At 43.3% G+C, this 22,918-nt stretch overlaps 2 protein-coding genes across 3 annotated transcripts in view; both read left to right on the top strand.

Annotated features, from left to right (window-relative positions):
- myo15ab (myosin XVAb) overlaps window positions 1-17,252 on the top strand; it is a 90,480-nt gene extending 73,228 nt beyond the window's left edge. Inside the window, exons 65-74 of the mRNA XM_075462469.1 lie at window positions 1,416-1,546; window positions 1,619-1,713; window positions 4,907-4,984; window positions 5,068-5,164; window positions 9,507-9,667; window positions 9,750-9,883; window positions 12,689-12,822; window positions 15,013-15,146; window positions 16,264-16,404; window positions 16,492-17,252. Coding sequence (XP_075318584.1) covers window positions 1,416-1,546; window positions 1,619-1,713; window positions 4,907-4,984; window positions 5,068-5,164; window positions 9,507-9,667; window positions 9,750-9,883; window positions 12,689-12,822; window positions 15,013-15,146; window positions 16,264-16,404; window positions 16,492-16,593 — 1,207 coding nt within the window. The 3' untranslated portion in view covers window positions 16,594-17,252. The remainder of the gene's footprint in view (window positions 1-1,415; window positions 1,547-1,618; window positions 1,714-4,906; window positions 4,985-5,067; window positions 5,165-9,506; window positions 9,668-9,749; window positions 9,884-12,688; window positions 12,823-15,012; window positions 15,147-16,263; window positions 16,405-16,491) is intronic.
- A 1,471-nt stretch (window positions 17,253-18,723) lies between these two features.
- alkbh5 (alkB homolog 5, RNA demethylase) lies at window positions 18,724-22,732 on the top strand. 2 transcript variants are annotated; one of them, XM_075462467.1, is made up of 5 exons: window positions 18,724-18,820; window positions 19,339-20,099; window positions 20,184-20,264; window positions 20,343-20,465; window positions 21,780-22,732. In XM_075462467.1, the coding sequence occupies exons 2-5, from the start codon at window positions 19,381-19,383 to the stop codon at window positions 21,937-21,939; spliced, it is 1,083 nt and encodes a 360-aa protein (XP_075318582.1). In that variant the 5' UTR covers window positions 18,724-18,820; window positions 19,339-19,380; the 3' UTR covers window positions 21,940-22,732. The 2 variants fall into 2 exon arrangements, with proteins under 2 accessions (XP_075318582.1, XP_075318583.1); XM_075462468.1 differs by having other exon boundaries at window positions 18,729-18,820; window positions 19,335-20,099.
- The last annotated feature ends 186 nt before the right edge of the window (window positions 22,733-22,918 follow it).

Below are 22,918 nucleotides of genomic sequence, written 5' to 3'. Positions count from 1 at the left end.
ACATCACACACTAACCCTGTGCACATCACACACTAACCCTGTGGACATCACACACTAACCATGTGCACATCACACACTAACTCTGTGCACATTACACACTAACCATGTGCACTTTACACACTAACCATGTGCACATCACACACTAACCATGTGCACATTACACACTAACCATGTGCACATCACACACTAACCATGTGCACATCACACACTAACCATGTGCACTTTACACACTAACCCTGTGCACATCACACACTAATCCTGTGCACATTACACACTAACCATGTGCACATCACACACTAACCATGTGCACATCACACACTAATCCTGTGCACATCACACACTAACCATGTGCACATCACACACTAACCATGTGCACATCACACACTAACCCTGTGCACATCACACACTAACCCTGTGCACATCACACACTAACCATGTGCACATTACACACTAACCCTGTGCACATCACACACTAACCATGTGCACATCACACACTAACCCTGTGGACATCACACACTAACCCTGTGCACATCACACACTAACCATGTGCACATCACACACTAACCATGTGCACATCACACACTAACCATGTGTACATCGCACACTAACCATGTGCACATCACACTCTAACCATGTGCACATCACACACTAACCATGTGCACATCACACTCTAACCATGTGCACATCACACACTAACCATGTGCACATCACACTCTAACCATGTGCACATCACACACTAGCCATGTGCACATCACACACTAACCATGTGCACATCACACACTAACCCTGTGCACATCACACACTAACCATGTGCACATCACACACTAACCCTGTGCACATCACACACTAACCATGTGCACATCACACACTAACTCTGTGCACATTTCACACTAACCCTGTGCACATCACACACTAACCCTGTGCACATCACACACTAACCATGTGTACATCACACTCTAACCATGTGCACATTACACACTAACCCTGTGCACATCACACACTAACCCTGTGCACATCACACACTAACCCTGTGTACATCACACTCTAACCATGTGCACATTACACACTAACCCTGTGCACATCACACACTAACCCTGTGCACATCACACACTAACCCTGTGCACATCACACACTAACCCTGTGCACATCACACACTAACCCTGTGCACATCACACACTAACCCTTTGCACATCACACACTAACCCTGTGCACATCACAAACTAACCTTTTGCACATCACACACTAACCATGTGTACATCGCACACTAACCATGTGCACATCACACTCTAACCATGTGCACATCACACACTAACCCTGTGCACATCACACACTAACCATGTGCACATCACACACTAACCCTGTGCACATCACACACTAACCCTGGGCACTCTTGGCGTCCCTCTTGTGCTCGGCAGCGACAGTTGCCAGCGAGGCTGGAGGCTGCTCTACATCCTGACTGCCTTCCATCGCTGTTCTGAGGTTCTCAAACCTTTCCTGCTGAAATGCCTGCAGCAGGCCTCTCGCAGCGCAGGTCCGCAGTATCAGGGTAAGAATATACTCAACATTACCCGAACCCCGGTGGAACATTACCCCAGTAATATTTCTTTTGAATCCGCAGGCATCGCTAAAGCATGTGAGCAGAATCTAAAGAAGACGTTCCAGTTTGGTGGGCGCATTGTTCCACCCAACAGCATGGAGCTGAAAGCAATGATGGTCAGTGCCTCCTTTTATGTGTCTGCAGTGGTGCAAGAAATACCCAAATCCTTCAGAAAAATGGAGCTATCAACGGCCACAGTCTAAGGATCCTCTATTAGAAAAATACAGAAAAATACACAAACTGTAAATATCAAATGTAAAGATATTCATTGTGCAGGAAAGCCACATTAAGAATGATTGTGTTGCATTCATATTTACTAAGTACTGCTACACTTTTGTCATTGTTTACTTTCAGTTATATGTGAAATAAGCGCATGCTGTAGAAAATATAGACTTCATATAACATCTTTAAACAAGCAAACACCCGATCCTCTTTGAAAATGCGTTCATAAAAGTAAAGAATTACGGCAGAAAAGGTACCTGTTCTACTCAATTTTAATGTTTAAGCAAAGAAAAAAGCAAAACAAACACGTCACATGTGTAAAATAATTGCATCTTTCACACCTTCAGACCCGTGAGGAGTTAGGTAATGCTTAAGTTGCATCATTTAAACTTTCTGATGTACAGCACGCGGTGTTTCTTTTTGAGTTTTTTGCAATTTCTCTGGAGGCATCCGAAGGAAGGTTGGGTATGTGTCTTAGTTGGGCAAGAAAGTTTTTAAAAAAAAAATCTCGAAATGAACTGAAACAAATCGTTTGGCTGCACAGAAAATCATCGATGAGTGGAGCAGATTTCACACAACAGAGAGTCTCTGGATAACAAAAAGCATTTGTTGTTAAAAAAAAAAGAAGGTTTTGAGCAAATCTAGGGTCTGCCAGTCAACATAAAGGCAAAGACCTGGAAAATTGTGCTCCGAACAAATAAACCAAAGACCGAGTTGTTCGGTTACTGTAACTGTATGCGTCAGTGGTGCAGAATAAAATCGCCTTCAGGAAAATAACCTCATGCCAGCTGTGATGCACGGTGGTGGAAAGGTTATGCTGTGTGGTTCCTCCACTCTTTCAGGTTGCTGCTTGAAGATAATGAGAGGTCATCTGTCTGAAAGGTGAAGTTGATCAGGAAGTTCAGCTGGATAATGTTTCATCAAACTTCTTGCAGCTCAGGGAACTGTGCATAGAAGCAGGGAAACAAAAAAAAGACAAAAAACCTACAAGATATTTGAGCAATATCTTGTTAGCCCTTGTGCGGTCTTAACATTGTGTTTACTCCCCTCGACCCGCCCTACCAAAGCCCAAAATAAAGCAACTTAATTGAATTTTAAATCCAAAATCTATTTAGTATGACGAAACCACCTGTTATTTATCTATTCAACTCAATTCAATACATTTTTTATCATGTATTTTTTGTTACACAATACAAAAAGACAATCACCAGTTTTCAGGATTACACTTTTTTTTTTTTTACCACAAACGAACTGTCAGTTGGACCAACAGTTTTCTTTTACATAATAAAGGTTTATTATTGCTATTATATAAAAGTGAAGTAATTACTTCTGAATTAATTATATTGAAAGGGAAAAAAACAGTGAACTTTTTTCTGCTGTTTAAATGTTTTTATAATTCACGGGTCAAAAATGACCCATAAGACAATCTTTGTCCCCTAGTGGTGAACAGCCCACATGGAAACATAAACAAAAATAAAGTGTGACTTTTTCTAATGATGGGGTCCCTTTAGGAAAAGTCATGAAATTTCAAGTTGGAAAAAGATAGTTTAAGGTATTTTTTCTGCAGCTAAACATGGTGGTGGCTCACTTTGGACCCGCAAGACAACAGGAGGGTTACAGAAAAACATTTTTTCAGACCAAGGGTGTGCTGCTCTTTACTCAGAAGAGTAAGACAATCTATTCCTATTTGTGTTGGATCAGCGGCTGATAATGCAAAGTGTTCAGCCACACTGCCTTCATCTGTAGACACACTTTTCAAAGAGGATCCAGCGTTTTCTTGTTTAAATAGGTTGAAAGGTCCACAGTTTCACTGTCAACATGTAGAAATGAAAAGACCAACACAGATTGGATTAAACCAGCAAGTATCGGGAGTGTGTCCAAGTCTCAGAGCTTCTTTGGTTTTCAAAACTTATTACAAAACACACAAATGAGCTCTTGTGTTCAAGTAGATGGCACGCACTGGGGGAACGTAGTCCGGAGATAATCCGGCAAACACACAGCTTTCTACTGTTTCAGCAGTCCTGGGCAGAAGGTGCTGTGCCAAACTATTTTAGCATCTTAACCACAGACTCACAAGCGATTCGGGAACAATTATTTATGAGCTTGGGGCTGAATGACACAAACACTGCAGGGAGGGGAAACCTTAAAGGGATAGTTCGCCTCTTCTGACATGAAGCTGTATGACATCCCATATCAGCAACATCATTTATGAACATCTTCTTACCCCCTGCTGCGTCCTGTGAGCAGAGTTCCAGCCTCGTTTTGGTGTTGATGAAGGTAGTCCGGCTAGTTGGCTGGGGTTTAAAAAATAAAGCGTTTTGCTTCTCAAAACAATATGCGTTCAACAGAGTAATACATTTGCATCACAAAATGGTTCTCCAGGAAAAAGTCAGACCTCACAATCGCTTGGCCCTATTTTCTCTCCCTTCGTATCACTGCCTGCTGTGCAGACCGAAGTGCAGACCGAGCAGCCCCCTGCTTCCGAGCAGCAAACACCGTAACAGGCGCGGCTGTCGGCAGGCGGCAGCAGGCAGTGATACGAAGGGAGAGAAAATAGGGCCAAGAGATTGTGAGCTCTGACTTTTTCCTGGAGAACCATTTTGTGATGCAAATGTATTACTCTGTTGAACGCATGTTGTTCTGAGAAGCAAAACGCTTTATTTTTTAAACCCCAGCCAACTAGCCGGACTACCTTCATCAACACCAAAACGAGGCTGGAACTCTGCTCACAGGACGCAGCAGGGGGTAAGAAGATGTTCAGAAATGATGTTGCTGATATGGGATGTCATACAGCTTCATGTCAAAGAGGCGAACTATCCCTTTAATGAGAGGCAAACGTATAGAGTTTGGTCCTTTCATGGTGTTTCTTGGCAATAAGAACTACTGAGTATGAGCATCCTTGACATTGGGCTGTGTATTTAGTGTAGTTTTTACCTGTAACAGTGTTGCTTTGAGAGTCTGAAAGTTGCAGAGCACTTTGTGTGTAACCCCATCATGTCTGTAGGTTTGTTTCAGCCCTCTAAGTGAGTCATATTTCAGTGCATGTGCAGCATGACACCACATAAGTATGTGACTGTGCTTCCTCAGGCGGGACGCAGTTCAAAACGTCAGCTGTTTCTCTTCCCTGGAGGCATTGAACGTCATGTGAAAATCAAAACCTGTTCTGTAAGTGTTCACCCCCTGCTGGCAGTTCACCGTCCCTGCAGAAAAGACTTGTGTATCTCAGCTGGTGACGCCATGTTTTTCAGGTTGCCCTGGAGGTGATAGAGGAGCTGTGTTATGAGATGGGTTTACATAGACCGGACGCCATGGAAGAATACGCCGTGTTTTTAGTGACCAACAGAGGTGGGCCCACAGGCGTCACACATACGCATGCACCTTAAACTTTGCACTTCTGCATGGAGACAAGTCTCCCTGCTGTTGGTGGTGAAACAGATCCATGCAGAAATAAATGTAATTTCAGCATCTTTTAAGATGCAGAAGTCACATTCAGTGTATTGCAACACTTTAAAAGTGTGTAGAAAAGCAAGAGTACAGGGATCTACAAATAACACCATTTTTATAGGAAATAGTGCTTGATGTTTGCAAGGTATGTCAATAGAAGGTAGTCAGAGGCAAGTGGTTCACCACTCTGTGAGAGAAGAGAGCTGAACAAGTTAAGAACCATGTTTTCATGCACAAAACTGCAAATCACTGCAGAGTTCCATTCCCTACGAGGCATAATACACATTAAAAGGTCCAGAAAATCCAAAGAAATCTCTCCACACATGAAAACCTGTACGGTGAACAATCTTCAGGCCCCTCAGATGCCAGTGAAGGCCTGAAGATCTCTCCTGTTCATTTACAGGTGAGTTAGGACTTCATTATCAAATCAAATCAAGTTTATTTGTAGCACATTTCATGTACGGAACAGTTCAAAGTGCTTCACATAAAATAAAAGCATTGCAGCAGGGAGTGGAAGAAGCATTAAAAATACATAAAAGAATATAAAGAGAAACAAATAATATAATTTAAATGAATTTAAAAACAAGCAACAGTCCAGATAAGTTCAGAGATAGCGTGCAGATTTCATGCATAGACACATGAGAACAGAAATGTTTTTAACCTGGATTTAAAAATGTCTCCATTTGGTGAAAGTTTAATCTCCACTGGCAGTTTGTTCCACTTGTTTGCAGCATAACAGCTAAATGCTGCTTCTCCATGTTTAGTCTGGACTCTGGACTGGACCAGCTGACCTGAGTCCTTGGATCTAAGAGCTCTGCTGGCTTTATATTCTCTGAACAGTTCACAGATGTAAACCATCAGCAGGCTTTTAAAATCTATTCTGTGACTGACTGGAAGCCAGAGTAAAGATTTTAAAGCTGCTGTGATGTGTTCAGATCTCTTAGTCCGGGTTAAAACTCCAGCAGCAGCGTTCTGGATGAGCTGCAGATGTGCAAAGGAAGAGATTCCTCAGCTTCTCTGGGCCCTGACTCATTTATGATTGACTGAAGCAAAGTTAATGAAAAATCTCTTTCCTCTTCCTCTTTGTCATCAGCTCACAGTTCAAAAACCAGCATTAGTGATAGTAGAGGGGGGGGGGGGGGGGGGGGGGATTAGTGATCGATAACTTTCACATCTGCAAAGGCGCCATTAGTGCTGAAAGAGAAGTCAAATAAAGGTGGAGCAACATATTTTAGAATTCTGATGACACCTTTATGAGTGAGGGTCGTACTTATTCCAGCAGATTGCATTCTGTTCATCTTCCAACAGTTTGGCTCTGAAGTAAAAGAGCTCAGGTACTACAGGAGCGGCCCATCTACACCTTTCACAAGAGGAGGCCCTGAACTGTTGAGAAGCTGAAATCAAGCAAAAACAAGAGAATATTTCACTTTAAAACTGCAGCAGCTTCTCTCCTCTGATAAGAAACCCTCACAGTGGTGATAAGAGAGGAGGTGATGCAACACAGGGGTAAGCACGGCCCTGTCCCACCCCGTCAAAAATGTGTTGCTGGCATCAAATTCAAAAGGAATATTTATTCATCAAGCAAAAAAAAAATCAATTTCTCTGTTTCTCTGAGTTACCTTATTTGCAAATCAATGCATCCATAAAGGGGCAAGTAAAGGTAGCTCGTTTTTTTATGTAGCCCGGTTCAACAACGAGGGGAATCAGAGTGCTTTGCATTGAACTTAGAAGCAATAAAAAGGTAAAACAGAGGTATGTCGCAGTGAAAGTTAACCATCAGAGTCCTTCAGTCCAGTTACAGAGTTGATGCAGACCTGCAGTTATCTGAGAGTTTGTTCCACAAAGGTGCTGCATGAAAAACTGACCATGTGGGGACGTACAGCCCACCCGTTCCTGACCACTTAAAGCTTTATGAACCAACAGCTGCCTTTTAAAATGGACCCTTTGATGAATGTGCAGACCTCAGGACTGAAGGTCTCCTTCGCTGGTCTCAGCAGCGTTCTGAATCAGCTTCAGCTGTCTGATGGAGCTTCTTTAAAGGCAGACCAGGAAATACTCTGTAACTGTAATCAAGTCTACTGACCAGAAATGCACCAAACACATTAGCTCTTTAATCTTTGATATGTTCTTTGGGCGACAGTAGGCTGGTTGTTAAAGGGACAGTTCGCCTCTTTTGACATGAAGCTGTATGACATCCCATATCAGCAACATCATTTCTGAACATCTTCTTACCCCCTGCTGCGTCCTGTGAGCAGAGTTCCAGCCTCGTTTTGGTGTTGATGAAGGTAGTCCGGCTAGTTGGCTGGGGTTTAAAAAATAAAGCGTTTTGCTTCTCAAAACAATATGCGTTCAACAGAGTAATACATTTGCATCACAAAATGGTTCTTCAGGAAAAAGTCAGACCTCACAATCTCTTGGCCCTATTTTCTCTCCCTTCGTATCACTGCCTGCTGCCGCCTGCCGACAGCCGCGCCTGTTACGGTGTTTGCTGCTCGGAAGCAGGGGACTGCTCGGTCTGCACTTCGGTCTACACAGCAGGCAGTGATACGAAGGGAGAGAAAATAGGGCCAAGAAATTGTGAGGTCTGACTTTTATGGGATGTCATACAGCTTCATGTCAAAAGAGGCGAACTATCCCTTTAAGATACGAACGCCGTGGCAAATATAGTCAAAGTGTCTTTTGTTTCTATTTTGTCTCATTAACTAAATGCTTCCAAGCTTTTAATCTGTTTGAATAAAACAGATTTTTTTTTAAAGTTTGTTTTAATGTTAAACATCTCCCTGTGACATCTGGCAGCTTCTCCCACGCATGTGAAGCGCAGCAGGTCACGCAGCATGCGACTATAAGAAAGGAAGAAGCAGAAAGCAGCATTTCAGAGCATGTGTCTGTGGACTGAACCAGTTTTTAGGTTGTAGTTACTGACAAACCCCTTGTGACAGAAACGTACACGTCTGCGTGCGTTAAGGACATGTGCATTGATTTCAGAAAAAAAGCCCCATAACACCAATCAAAAAACAGGAATCAAATATCAGACAGCAGACATCGTCGAAAATTACAAATATCTTGGGACTATTCTGGATCATTTCAGTTAAATTTCACTTGAGAACCTGCAAACAAAGGGCCAGCAGCGACTGTCCTGCCTGAGAAAACTCTCCAGCTTTCAGATGGATCAGTCCCCGATGATCTTATTCTACAGATCACACACTGAATCTGTGCTGACCTTCTCTCCTCTGCTGGTTCGGCAACCTGAACACAAGGTCCAAAACTGCTCCGAGCAGAGAGATAAAGACGAGCAACAGGATTCTGGGAGTTGAACACTTACGGATCTGTTCAACAGACAGATAATCAGGAGGGCTGATGCCGTTCTGTCTGACAGCTCCCATCCTTTCCATTCTGAGCTCCAGTTTCTGCCTTCTTGCCCCCGGCTCAGACTTCCTGGTGTGAAGAGCAACAGGTACGAGCACTCCTTCGTCCCTACGGCTGTTTTCCTTTTGAACTCAGGACAGGGCAGGAGGAGTCGTACCTGATTGGTTGATATTGTCAGAGGCGCACCTTGTCAACAGGCAACTGCTTGGAGCCCTGAGCCACTAGGGGGCCCCCGAGAGCTGAGGTGCATTCAATCAAAGATTGTCTAGTTACTTTATAAACGGTCTCAAACAGTGGCAAACGTTTGTGGTGAACATGTTTTCTTTGAACAGTTAAATTTAAATGATTTAGTCAAAGATTGTCTAGTTAACATGCCATTCTATAATTCCATAATTGCATTGTTGACTTCGTCAAACTCACGTCAAGTTCCACTGTAGGCTATGTTCGCGGAGAACTAGCCATACTTATGAAATCGACATGAACAGCTTTACTTGTCACAAAGAATCTTTAAATTAATACAATTATTATTGGATGGCCAGCTCCACCTGGTAGATAAATAGCAACAGGCGAATATCAAGTGCCAACGTAGTCTTTTTTAGTTATTTATTTATTCTTTACATGTATATTTTAAAAATAACAATGTTTTTCATGTTTGGAACATGTTTGGAATAAAAAGAGGTTTTATTTTATACATTTTTCGTTGGTGTCAGATGTTTTGGTGACGAACACTGGTCGGTAGGGCCCCCTAGGATTTTTTTGCTTGGGGCCCCCACAGACTCTAGAATCGCCACTGGATATTGTTTCTGTTTCTTGTCTCCACGGGGACACAAATAAATCTGAATCTGAATCTAACATCCGCTCCCTGTGCACGATGCAGGTCAGAGTGTGCGTCCTCTGAACAAACACGAGTACATCCTGGACGTGGCCACCGAGGCGGAGGCGGTGGACAGCAGCTACAGCCTCTGGTTCAGACGGGTGGTCTGGACTCAGCCGCTCAGGTTTGAGAACGAGCTCTGTGTGGCCATGCAGTATAACCAGGTAAGGATGTCTCCCATGCTGCACCGTGCCCGTTCATTTCCACGCGTCTGCATGCATAACTCCTGTTTCTGTGGTTATTTAGATCCTTCCGGACTATCGGAAAGGTCTGCTGAACGTTCTTCCACATGAAAAAGTGAGCGATCAGCAGTTCCACCAGATCTCCAAACTGGCAGCTTTACAGCACAGAGCCAAAGACGCCATCTTCATCCCCAGCATGTGAGAGAACTGTGGCAACAAGGAAGTGGTGGAAGCTTAAAGGGACAGTTCGCCTCTTTTGACATGAAGCTGTATAACATCCCATATCTGCATCACTAAATCGTTCTCCAGGAAAAAGTCAGACCTCACAATCTCTTGGCCCTATTTTCTCTCACAAAAGGAAACAAAAGGAAAGGAAACTAAGGAAACAAAGGAAACAAAAGGAAAGGTCTGACTTTTTCCTGGAGAACCATTTTGTGATGCAAATGTATTACTCTTTTGAACGCATATTGTTCTGAGAAGCAAAACGCTTTATTTTTTAAACCCCAGCCAACTAGCCGGACTACCTTCATCAACACCAAAACGAGGCTGGAACTCTGCTCACAGGACGCAGCAGGGGGTAAGAAGATGTTCAGAAATGATGTTGCTGATATGGGATGTTACACAGCTTCATGTCAGAAGAGGCGAACTATCCCTTTAATTCCAGTCATCCTCTTACTGTACCGTCTGCAACTTCTAGTTCAGTTTGTTTATCTTGGTTTATTTTTTCTTCTGTGCTCGCTGGGTTCATAGTTCATCTGGAATTCATCCAATTCTTAAGCAAATAGTAATAAATAAAAAAAGCAAAGCAATAGAAGAAGAATTTAGGGAAAAATACATGTTCCATCGATCAACAGAAACATGGTTACATTCTCCATTGTGGATGTCCACCGCAGTTTGGTTTTCCGGCTAAGGCAACTACTTCTTCTCTTGAATTAGAACCATTACAACATAGCTTGTACCCCCACCCTCAAGTTTAGTTTAGTTTCAAACCGGTCTATAGAAACTTGCAGATTAACGTTTGCTTTTTTCTAGGGCTGGGCGAGTTAACTCATTATTGTCGCGTTAACTCGCTAATTATTTAACGCCGGTAAATATTTTATCGTGCATTAATGCAGTTTTTTTTAAAAATGATTATTTATTTATTTATTATTTTTTGGGGCTTTTGTGCCTTTAATGGAAAGTTCAGAGAGACAGGAAGCAGGGGGCAGAGAGAGGGGGAACAACATGCAGCACAGGGCCGTCCGATGCGGGACTCGAACCAGCTGCAGTGAGGACTATAGCCTCTGTACATGGGGCGCCTGCTCAACCCACTACGCCACGGACCCCCCCTGTTTTATTATTTATTTTATCATTGTAAAAGTCTGTTGCTCACGTGCTTTTATTTTGTAAAAGTCTGTCGCTCACAGGCTTTTATTTTGTAAAAGTCTGTTGCTGTCTGCTGCGGAACAGGAAAAGAAAGTAATCGGCGGATCCACCAAACATGGAGAAGGGTACGGAACTTTTACTCGGCCATTTTCATGTTAAAGTTCTTCCAGACGGCGGAGTCGACAGAACCAAAGTCATCTGTAAACTCTGCCAAGTTGAATTGTCTTCTCAGCGTAGTAGTTCCAGTCTAAAATATCACTTAAAGGCAAAACACACAACTGATAGCAGCAAGTCATTCAAGGAAACAGACAGTGGAGCGAGGCTTCTACATAAAAACTACAGAAAGATGCTGATGTTAAAAGTGTGTTTGCACAACAAATGTTATGGCACTTTCATTCATATGGCAGCACATTTAAAATAAAGCTAAATGCTAAAAGCTATACACTACTTTTGGATTCATTTTTGGATTCTGCGTACAAATGCGATTAATCGTGATTAATCAGGGAAATCATGTGATTAATTAGATTAAACATTTTAATCGGTGCCCAGCCCTAATTTTTTCATCAGATCTGTTTCACTTTTGAATGGAAACCTGGTGCTGGCACATGTACAGCCAATATTTCAAGTAATTTCCTCAGCATGTCTGGATAGATTTTTCACAACGACCACTAAAACCCATTTATAAATAAATGCTTTGAACAGAATCAGCCTATCAGATAAAAAGTAATTACTGGAACATCTGAACTGCCGATTCTTTGCTTTTTTTTAAATCCTTATATCTGAGTCAGCTGTACGTCTGTCTTCATACGTGTATTTGAGCAGAATCGGTAACTTCTCCGGTTATTATGTGCAATTAACAGCAGTTCAAATGACATTTTAGGAAGTATTGGAAGGAAATTCAGCTGCAGGTATATTATAGAGAATTTAATGCTACAGAATCATCTTTCGGATACAAAACGTTCACCATGTCATGAATTACTCATCAATTACATGTAATTGTCTTTGAAGCCAAAGAGAAACGATTAAAGGTCACCGCAGAGCTTCAATCTATACACCTAGAAACTACCAACCAGGCCAGAAACCTGGGTGTAGTGATGGACTCAGACCTAAATTTGGAAAAAAACATTAAGGCAGTAACAAAGTCAGCCTACTGTCACCTTAAGAATATATCAAGGTTAAAGGATCTGATCAGGGGGCTTGCTCTTTTTCCAAATTAAAATTCCAGACTTTTTCCAGACTTTTTTAAAACTGATACTTTTTTTCTCCAAGACCTTAACTTTATGTACTTGTAACTTGTACTGTTTTACTGTCTCTGTAAAGCACTTTGAATCGCCCTGTAGTTGCCTGCCTTGCTCGGTTCGTGCAGAGTAATTCATGACATGGCTGAAGGTTTTTGACTTTATTCTCAGGAGCTCACAGTGCAGTCGTCGCTCGTTGTGTTCGAAGGGCGAGACCGTTTTTTTGCACTTTCTCAGCTGTGAAAACTCTCCATTTCGCCGCCGTTATCCCCCCCGCAGGGAGGAAGGAGCCGAGCAGAACAGTTCACTGAGTTGTGCAAAGTGGTTTTAAAAATGTTGGAAATCACAGAGTGAAGCGGACTTCTGTTTATCTGGGTTTTTCTGCTCCTCTCTCCTCAAGACACGAGTTATCGGAGTACATCGCCACGCCTCTCTTCAAAAAGCAGCAACCGCAGCGGTGGGTTACCATGGTGACGCAGCACATCCAGCAAGCTCAGGCCCTGAACCCACACCAGGCCAGAGCCCAGTTTCTGGGTAAGATCGCTGCTCGTATTCTCCTTTCTGGCTGAGACGTGTTAGATAATCAGAAGAAGGAGAGGTTCCGCAGGTCTTTCATCCCGGCTGCTGTCAGACTTTTCAACACATGCACCCACTGATCATGTTGTTGCCTTTCCATGACAATCCACCACTCATATAGCGATTTCCCTTTATCTGTATTTATTTATATTTTATTAATTTCAAATTCATAATGTGCAATATTATTTAGACTAGGTCACTTTACTTTTTAGTACTTGCTTTTTCTCTTTTTTTAAATTTCTTGTTCATATCTGTTGTTGCTGCTGTGGCAAGTGAATTTCCCCGTTGTGGGATAAATAAAGTACAATCTAATCTAAGATGATTGAATCAACTGGACATTCATGTGTGAGCTTAGCAAACACAGCAGAGAAAATATGAAGTAACTGCGAATGCATTGAGCAGTCAGACCGTGAAGAAGAATTTCAGTAACTTTCTGCTGATAAAAGAGAAATTTATGCCAGAATGATGAAAAAGGTTGTGATGTCTGGACATTTCTCAACTTTTATTATCCGTGCTTTGTTGTCAAACTTCTACTTCCAGAAGTTTTATTCCTTTTCAGTTTTTCTTGAGTAAAAAGGTGTGCTCAGTGAATGTATATTTATTTATTTAGTTTTAGAAAAGATTGTTTACTGTCAGTTCATGGACTTTCTAAATGAACACAATGTGCTTGAAATTTTCCAATCTGGTTTTAAAACATTGCACAGCACTGAATCAGCGCTTTTAAGAGTTTTTAACAATATCTTTTTAGCCACTGACTCTGGTCACTGTGTTATTCTTGTACTGCTGGATTTAACTGCAGCATTTGACACAGTAGATCACGACATTCTGATCTCTCGCCTGGAGCACTGGGTGGGCATCAGGGGCCCGGCGCTGGCATGGCTCAGGTCTTACCTGTCTCATCGGACGTTCTGTGTCAGCCTTGGTGACTCTGTGTCCTCTACTGCTCCTCTCTCTTACGGGGGTCCCTCAGGGTTCAGTGCTCGGCCCTCTTTTGTTTTCATTATATCTTCTCCCGCTGGGTTCCATTCTCAGGAAACATGGTATTTCATTCCACTGTTACGCTGATGACACTCAGATTTATGTCCCCCTTAAAAAAGCTGACTCCTTCTCCCTTAAGCCACTGGTAAATTGTTTAGATGAAGTCAAGGCTTGGATGGCTCTAAACTTTTTAAATTTTAATGAAAAGAAGACCGAAGTGATGTTCTTTGTTGGCACCTCTGAGTCCCCCTCAATCGATCTCGGTTCCTTGGCGCAGTACGCCAAACCTGTTATAAGTGATCTGGGGGTAAAAGTGGACGCGTACCTCAAGTTTGACAGCCAGATTAAAGCTGTGGTTAAAACGAGCTTCTTCCAGTTGAGACAGTTGGCAAAAATAAAACCCTTTCTTCCAAGACAGCACTTAGAAACAGTAATCCACGCCTTTGTAATGACTAGGCTTGATTACCGTAATGCACTTTTTATGGGGGTTAGTGGGTCCTCCATCGCACGCCTTCAACTGGTACAAAACGCAGCTGCACGACTTTTAACTGGCACTAGGAAATTTGAGCACATTACGCCGATTTTAGCATCTCTCCATTGGCTTCCTGTCCATTTTAGAATTAATTTTAAAATTCTTTTATTTGCTTTTAAAGCCATGAATGGCCTTGCACCAGTGTACCTCTCTGAGCTTCTGCAGCCCTACGCACCCAGTCGATCCCTCGGGTCAGCTGATCAGCTGCTCCTGAGGGTTCCTAAAACAAGGCGGAAGCTCAGGGGGGACCGAGCATTTTCTGTTGCTGCCCCTAGGCTCTGGAATGAGCTGCCGCTGCACATTAGGCAGGCCCCTTCCTTTTCCTGTTTTAAAAGTCGTCTTAAAACTCACCTCTTTTCTTTGGCTTTTACCACCGTCTAGGTTGTTTATTTTATGTGCACAGTTTTGTTTTATGATGTTTTTATTGTGTTTATTTTAATGTACAGCACTTTGGTAACCTTTGCGTTTATTTAAAATGTGCTTTATAAATAAAATTGATTGATTGATTGATATTAGGATTCGACTCCCTGTGATGAGTAAACTGAATGTCTCTGTGTGAATGCTGTTTAACAAAATATGTAACAGAGGAAGAAAACGCGACAGTTTGCGTTAAATGTTGCTGAACTCTGTGCCTGCAGGGCTGGTCAGCGCGTTCCCCATGTTCGGCTGCTCCTTCTTCTACATCCACAGCAGTAGCTCCACCACCTTCTACGCTCCCTGCATACTCGCCGTCAGTCAGCACGGCCTCCACTTCCTGCACAAAACCACACACGTAAGGAACCGCACACACACATGCACAGTCACGGTTAGTGGGTAGAGCAGCCAAAAATTAAAGTAAAAGTACTGTTACTTCAGAATAATATGACTCAAGTAAAAGTAAAAAGTAGTCATCCAAATAATTACTTGAGTAAGAGTAAAAAAGTGCTCGGTGAAAAAACTACTCAAGTACTGAGTAACTGTTGAGTAACGTCTGATTTATTTGTTAACACAAGCATTCAATCAGACAGACAAAGATACTAAATAATCATCTTTAGGCCAATTAGAGTTCATCCAATTGATAAAATAAATTAAAATGAATTCATTCATTACAAAATAGCTTAAATTAAAATAATCCAGGTAAATTCAAGAACTTCAATAAAAAATAAAAGAGACTTAGGAAATGTTTAAAACATATGTAACCCATATGTAACCTAAAAAACAAACATTCACCTATCCATGGGGGAAAAACGAGTTTAGGAAACTTAGCGCTACATGTTTCCTCAAGTTAGATGTTGAGTTTCTGCTGAAATGTGCGTTTGTTTTGGTTGACACAGAAGACACATAATGTAGCTGCTGTTTCTCACTCTTTGTAAGGTAAACATGCTTTCAGTATGAGGCCTCGTCTGCGTCTTCATTTCCCACCGTTGGTTCTGACATTTTTCATCTGTTTCTTTCTTTGTTTGCTACGACTGCTAATGCTAAAGCTAACCCGTCCCGCCGCTGAGATCGAGTATGGTCACGTGACCAGACTGCACGGCTGCGTCTGATTGGTGGAACACAGTCAGGTGGTAGAGCCTTTGGCGGAAGTCTCTCTCTCTGTCAGAATAAAACATTAAAATGAGGCGTACGCGGGGGGATAAAAATAATGAGGCGTAGAATACCAAAGAGGTAAGAAGAAAAGTAACCAGCTCATTGTAGCCTAATGTAGCGGAGTAAGAGGACAGTTTCTGCTGCACACATCTACTCAAGAAAAAGGAAAAAGTATAGAGATTTAAAACTACTCCTAGAAGTAGAATTTAAATAAATGTAACTGGTTACTAGCCACCGCTGCTCCGTTCACAGCGACAGGAGCTCTGAGGTGGAGTTCTGGTTTCACCTGTGTGCTCTAAAGTTCGGTCCCTGTGGTGCAGGAGCTGATGGCGATGGTCCCCCTGGCGGAGGTTCAGTCCAGCCGCACCCAGAGGCCCACTGCTGGCACCAGCTACCCGTATGTGGACCTCACCTTGGGAGACGTGAACACACAACGGGTCATCCAGCTGCAGCTGGAGCAGGTATCCTGCAAACAGCACAGAAATACCGACGGGAACACGTGATCACATTTACAGGAAGTGTTGTGACTCTTTTTCTTTCTCCACAAGGGCCTCGAGCTGTGTCGAGTTATTGCCATGCAGGTGGAAAACATGATGTCTGTGCGGGAGAAGAGGCTCACGCTGCCACCCAGTGAAATCACGATGTTATAACACTGTGCAGCTTTTCTGCACACGTCCTGTTGGTGAAACCTGAACAATCAGCCCATCTCTACTCCCTTTCCAGTGTTTGTTGTTTGTAGCTCACCAACAGTCACATGTAAAAGAACACATTATGAAGTCAGTCCAACTTTCTTTGGATTATTGTTGTGGACTCTTAAAGTAAGTTTTGGTTGCTTTTTGGCTCCCCTACAGTAGTGGGATGTAACACTGCTGTCGTTAAAACAAATCTCCTTCTGAACCCTGCACACGTGCAGCTGTACAGGAGACTTCTGTCATGTTGAAGAGGCCACAAGGACGCCACGGAAAGCTCACAATAAGGTGAGCGTGAAGCTAAAGGCTGTGGTGTGGTGCAGTGCTGGAGACCAAAAAGTTCTGGAGTGCAACATCTCCGACCCCCAGCGCTCCAGAGCGGCTTTAGGTCTGAGGATGTATAAAACAAAGGTCGGAGTATGTCAGAACGGGTCAGAGGCACAAAGTTTTAGGGCTCAGAAACTTTTACAGTGTTGCTTTAAGGGTTTGATCGCTCCGCTCACTGCTGATCTCACATGTTTAATCTGCACACAAGCTGTTGAACACTGTCAATAACGAGTTTTATAACTGATTCGTACCATGTTTTTTTTAACCGTCATTTTTATCCCTTTGGTTAACTGTAAAGCAATTGTATTTTTTAAACAATGTTTTGTCAAAATAAAGTAAGGGAATTGCAAGCAGTTGTGCAATTATTAAAATGGTAACAATACCTGAAAAGACAAAAAACAAGTAGGGCTGGGCACCGATTCAAATGTTTAATCTAATTAATCACATGATTTCCCTGATTAATCACATTTGTACGCAGAATCCAAAAATGAATCCAAAAGTAGCGTATAGCTTTTAGCATTTAGCTTTATTTTAAATGTGCTGCCATATGAATGAAAGTGCCATAACATTTGTTGTGCAAACACACTTTTAACATCAGCATCTTTCTGTAGTTTTTATGTAGAAGCCTCGCTCCACTGTCTGTTTCCTTGAATGACTTGCTGCTATCAGTTGTGTGTTTTGCCTTTAAGTGATATTTTAGACTGGAACTACTACGCTGAGAAGACAATTCAACTTGGCAGTGTTTACAGATGACTTTGGTTCTGTCGACTCCGCCGTCTGGAAGAACTTTAAAATGAAAATGGCCGAGTAAAAGTTCCGTACCCTTCTCCATGTTTGGTGGATCCGCCGATTACTTTCTTTTCCTGTTCCACAGCAGACAGGAACAGACTTTTACTAAATAAAAGCCAAAATAAAAACCCGGTTCGAGTCCCGCATCGGATGGCCCTGTGCTGCATGTTGTCCCCCCTCTCTCTGCCCCCTGCTTCCTGTCTCTCTGAACTTTCCATTAAAGGCACAAAAGCGCCCTCCAAAAAATAAAAAAAAATAAATAATAATAAAAAATTAAAAAACTGCATTAATGCGCGATAAAATATTTATCGAGCTAACGCGATAATAACGAGTTAACTCGCCCAGCCCTAGTAACAAGTAAATCTTACAATGCATTTTATTTAGTAAAATATCAACTGTTTACCACACAGAAAAATGTGGAGTTTTTAGCACAACTTTTTGTTTCTTTGTCAGTTTCTCCTAATGTACATATATTTGAAAAAAACAACAGGTTGTAATGTCTCTTTCTGCAAATGAATTTGCACAGTTTGTGCTCTGTTCAGTAGGTTTAATTTCCTGTACAACTATGCCTTGCACTTAATGCACTCACTCATATGCAACAGCTTCTGCCAGATAAATGTTGTGGGATTTAAAGTATTAACATTTCCATAGAATATGATTAAAAAGCTCATATGCAAGCACTAATGAAAAAGTAACAGTGCATTTTCACTCAAAGTACTTGTATTTGATAAATTACCATCGTCCTCTTCTTTGTATTTCAACTATGAAATGATAAAAGTGACACAAAAAGAAGAAATCAGCACAATCAATAACTACAGTTCCATAAAAGTCTGGACCGTGTAAGAGCAAATGAGAGGTTACTGGAACAAAATGATCAGATGTGTTCTGAATCCCGTCTTTACTGAGAGTCCCAAAATGGATTTAGTCACGCCCACAAACTGACAAATCACCACGGAGCATGCGCAGGTCCCCGGCAGTTTACACGAGTTTATTTTCAGGTTTGTTCTTGGAGACTGGTTCGTTGCGAAGGTGTAAAACTAACCCGGGCCCGGCTTTGTGCCGATATAACAATGTACGTATTGAAATTTTTTAATTAAAACGTGAGTAGAAACGTCTCCGGAGCGTCCAGGCCCGGAATTTGGCGGTGACATGTGAAATGTTGCTGCGTGGTTTGTCAGTATTTCCAGTCGGGGACAGACTGGCCAAGCCAGGCTAGCCGAGCTAACTAGCTAGCTGGTAGCCGAGCAGCTCAGCTAACAGCATTAGCCTCTTCGCTGGTTTAGCATAGCGCGGTGTGGTGCCGACGCAGTGATTATTTACAGCTCTGTTTTTTTGTTTTTTTTATCTAAGTGTTGGATAATGTCTGCAAATCGCTAAGTGTTGCACCACTGTGTGCCGCTTCAATGCAGAGTCCGGGCGGCGCAACTTAGCTAATATTAGCTACTTGTGTGCGCTTGACGCTGCTGTGTGAGAGTGAGCGGCCACTTGAGTAGAACTCATCCATTTAGGACGTTTCGTCTGTTCATATTAATCAGACTCTGGAGAATCGGTGCTGAAATGCAGCGCTGATGCATGCTATCTGTTAGCTAGGAGCCCACCCCACAGCACAGCGGTCACATTGTTCCGGCTGACATGGCAGCCAGCGGATACTCTGACCTGAGGGAGAAGCTGAAGTCCATGACTCCGCACAGAGACGAATACAAAAATAAATACGTGGACGGGACGAGCAACGGCAGCGGGAAAGGCCAAAAGCGAAAACATCGGGAGTCCGATGACGACGAGTGCGGGCACAGCGACGACAGCGCGGAGCTCCGGGAGCAGGAGGCCCGCCGGGTGAAGAGCAGCATCCAGCAGAGGAGCGCCTTCACCCCGGAGGAGTGCGCCCTCATCGAGGAGAAGATCGACGAGGTGGTCGCCCAAGGGGAGGCCGGGCTTTACCGGGAGCACACCGTGGACAGGGCGCCCCTCCGCAACAAGTACTTCTTCGGGGAGGGGTACACATACGGAGCCCAGCTGGAGAAGCGTGGACCCGGCCAGGAGCGGCTCTACCGCAAGGGAGAGGTGGACGACATCCCGGGCTGGGTGCACGAGCTGGTGATCAAACGGCTGGTGTCCAGCGGGGTGATCCCGGAGGGGTTCGTCAACAGTGCGGTGATCAATGACTACCAGCCGGGGGGCTGCATCGTGTCGCACGTGGACCCCCTGCACATCTTCGCCCGGCCCATCGTCTCGGTGTCCTTCTTCAGCGACAGCGCGCTCTGCTTCGGGTGCCGCTTCCAGTTCAAACCCATCCGGGTGTCGGAGCCGGTGTTCGTGCTGCCTGTGAGGAGGGGCAGCGTCACGGTGCTCAGGTGACTCCCACCATCATGTTTTCTGTCTGCATGTGGCCGCTCAGGCCTGAAGCTGCGGCCCTAAAAGCTTTCTGTCCTCCTCAGTGGCTACGCTGCAGATGACATTACCCACTGCATCCGGCCCCAGGATATCAAGGAGCGGCGTGCCGTAATCATCCTCAGAAAGTGAGTTGGCCCGGTGGTTTTCAGCTGAAGTCTCCCTTCAGGTGAAGCAGCGTTTTTACCTGTGCTTCTTTCTGCCAGGACCAGACCTGATGCCCCCCGAGTGGACTCCGAAGGGCCTTTAACCTCTTTTCCCGCAGTGAGGCCGGCTCCCCTGAAAGCCAAGCGCTCCCGTCGCAAAGCAGATCCTGATGCGGCTCACAGGTAACCTGCCCATCTTATAGGATACACAAGGTGTCCGAACTTATAAAGAAACAGAGCCGAAGGTCTTATCCAGAAACAAACAGATGCAAACAAAGCAGGAGGCGGAGTTATAGTGCAACATTATCTGTTTTCAGTTGGCTTTCATGCCAATTTGAATTAAACTTAATAAATGTTCTAAAGCAGAAAATGTCAAGAGGTTCAGAGTTAATTAACCAGGTTGCCTGTTTTAATTAGTGGCTGCAGAGGCTGAAGTGATGCCTCGAATCAAAATCTTTCAGATGAAACAAATGAACTGAAAACTGTCGCTTTGGAAATATCCTGAAGCGAGAATGAAGAGAGCTCAGAGAGATTCAGCATTTTGGGATTCTTATTCTTTCCCATCAGCAGATATCGACCTCTGTCTGAGATGGCCGATCCGTTGCTTTAAATGTACTTAACATCACAACCTGCCAGCTTGGTGCTGCCAAAGTCTCTTTTTTTTAATGTAAAATCATTCAAACAATTATGCTAAATTGAGCTCATTTGTAATTTTGCAGTTTTACCAGGTAACTTGGAAACTTTGACATTTCTTCTTTAAGAATGTAGATCAAACCTGAAGTTCTGTGAGTTATTGTGATGTCAAAGATGACTTAATTTCAGATGTTTTGAAAGATAATAAAGATGTTAACCTCTGAGCTTAAAGGGACAGTTCGCCTCTTTTTACATGAAGTTGTGTAACATCCCATATCAGCAGCATCATTTCTGAACATCTTCTTACCCCCTGCTGCGTCCTGTGAGCAGAGTTCCAGCCTCGTTTTGGTGTTGATGAAGGTAGTCCGGCTAGTTGGCTGGGGTTTAAAAAATAAAGCGTCTTGCTTCTCAGAACAATATGCGTTCAACAGAGTAATACATTTGCATCACAAAATGGTTCTCCAGGAAAAAGTCAGACCTCACAATCTCTTGGCCCTATTTTCTCTAAGGAAAGGAGAGGAAACAAGGAAACAAAGGAAAAGAGAAGGAAAGGAAACGGAACGAAACGAAAGGTCTGACTTTTTCCTGGAGAACCATTTTGTGATGCAAATGTATTACTCTGTTGAACGCATATTGTTTTGAGAAGCAAAACGCTTTATTTTTTAAACCCCAGCCAACTAGCCGGACTACCTTCATCAACACCAAAACGAGGCTGGAACTCTGCTCACAGGACGCAGCAGGGGGTAAGAAGATGTTCAGAAATGATGTTGCTGATATGGGATGTTACACAGCTTCATGTCAAAAGAGGAGAACTGTCCCTTTAAAGGAGTGACGGGCTTAACGATGAACGTTTCCCTCCGCCAGGCCGAGGGTTCTGGAGATGGACAAAGAGGAGAACAGACATCCTTCGCTCTCCGGTCATCACCGTCACAGCATCAGCTCAGAGAACTACTGGAAACGCGGTCAAGACTCCGACAAACACCGAGAGAGTGCAGGGCGCAAAGTCAAGATGAGACGCCACTGAGTTGTTTTTGTTTTGTTTGGTTTTTCCTCTCGCACCCACACAGCCACATAGATACGTGTATGTCAACGTTGTAACTTTCTTTGATCGCTCATCACTTTTGTCGGCCTACTTTTTAAGCCTGGCACGAGGAGCAAAGTGGTCTCTTTGTTTTGGTTTGAGTCTGGATCAGCTTGAGTGTACATTTGTCTCTGGCAGAGGAAACTCTTCTGCATATTAAACAACCTCCAGTTACCCACTACAGTAAGGTTCTCCTCCAGCTGTTCAGTTCCGTTAAATGAAACCTTTCTCTTTCCTTTGTTCATAGCTACTCCAGAATGGCATGTATTTTTTGTACCCAAGATGTACAGACCTTAAGAACTAAGAGGAACATGTATGTATGGACTTGTACAAAGGCAACCTTGAGCTATAATCTAACTTGTTATAATGTACAATATGTTTGTATAGTCTTTGATTCGGGGGACTTTGATGAAGAATGATCCTTTTTTCCTCCCCTCTCGTCTCTCTGCACCTACATTTCAGACCCCAACCATCGCCAAGCCGTTACAGATCTCCACCTTTTGTTCCTAACGACCTCCAGCTTGTAGTTTAAGTTGCAGCAGCCTTGCTCCTCTGTGCTATGATTTGACCCGTCTCTGCGGGGGTCACAGTTGGTGTATAAACTGAACTGATGCTTTAAAGGAGTGAGGAGAAACTCAGGTCTTGTTTTACACTCCCGGTTCAGTCTAAAGCTGTTTTCACTTTACGACGAGGGCCACGTCATTTGCTCTTCTGAATTAAATTCAAATTTTCCTCACATCGGGTGAAAGTGGAGTCTTTGATTGAAACCAGTGTTTATTACCTCGTGTTTAGCTTGGATCCAAACACGTGGCTGAGAAGAAACCTAACTTTCACAAGTGTTCTCTGCTGTGTAAACACCGTCGGCCATGTTTGGCTGTCGGACGGCGAGGCTGGTCTGGAGTTACACCAACAAAAATAACCT

Source organism: Odontesthes bonariensis, chromosome 4, assembly GCF_027942865.1.
Source record: "Odontesthes bonariensis isolate fOdoBon6 chromosome 4, fOdoBon6.hap1, whole genome shotgun sequence".
Lineage (NCBI taxonomy): Eukaryota > Metazoa > Chordata > Actinopteri > Atheriniformes > Atherinopsidae > Odontesthes > Odontesthes bonariensis.
The sequence above is the reverse complement of the archived record's forward strand: the minus strand, read 5'-3'. Positions and strand labels throughout refer to the sequence as shown.

Excerpts from the sequence above, each read along its gene's own strand:
- alkbh5 (XM_075462467.1), top strand. The coding sequence starts at position 19,381 with ATGGCAGCCAGCGGATACTCTGACCTGAGGGAGAAGCTGAAGTCCATG. Across the intron at positions 20,265-20,342 it reads GCCGTAATCATCCTCAGAAA|GACCAGACCTGATGCCCCCC; the intron begins GTGAGTTGGCCC and ends TCTTTCTGCCAG. Across the intron at positions 20,466-21,779 it reads GATCCTGATGCGGCTCACAG|GCCGAGGGTTCTGGAGATGG; the intron begins GTAACCTGCCCA and ends TCCCTCCGCCAG.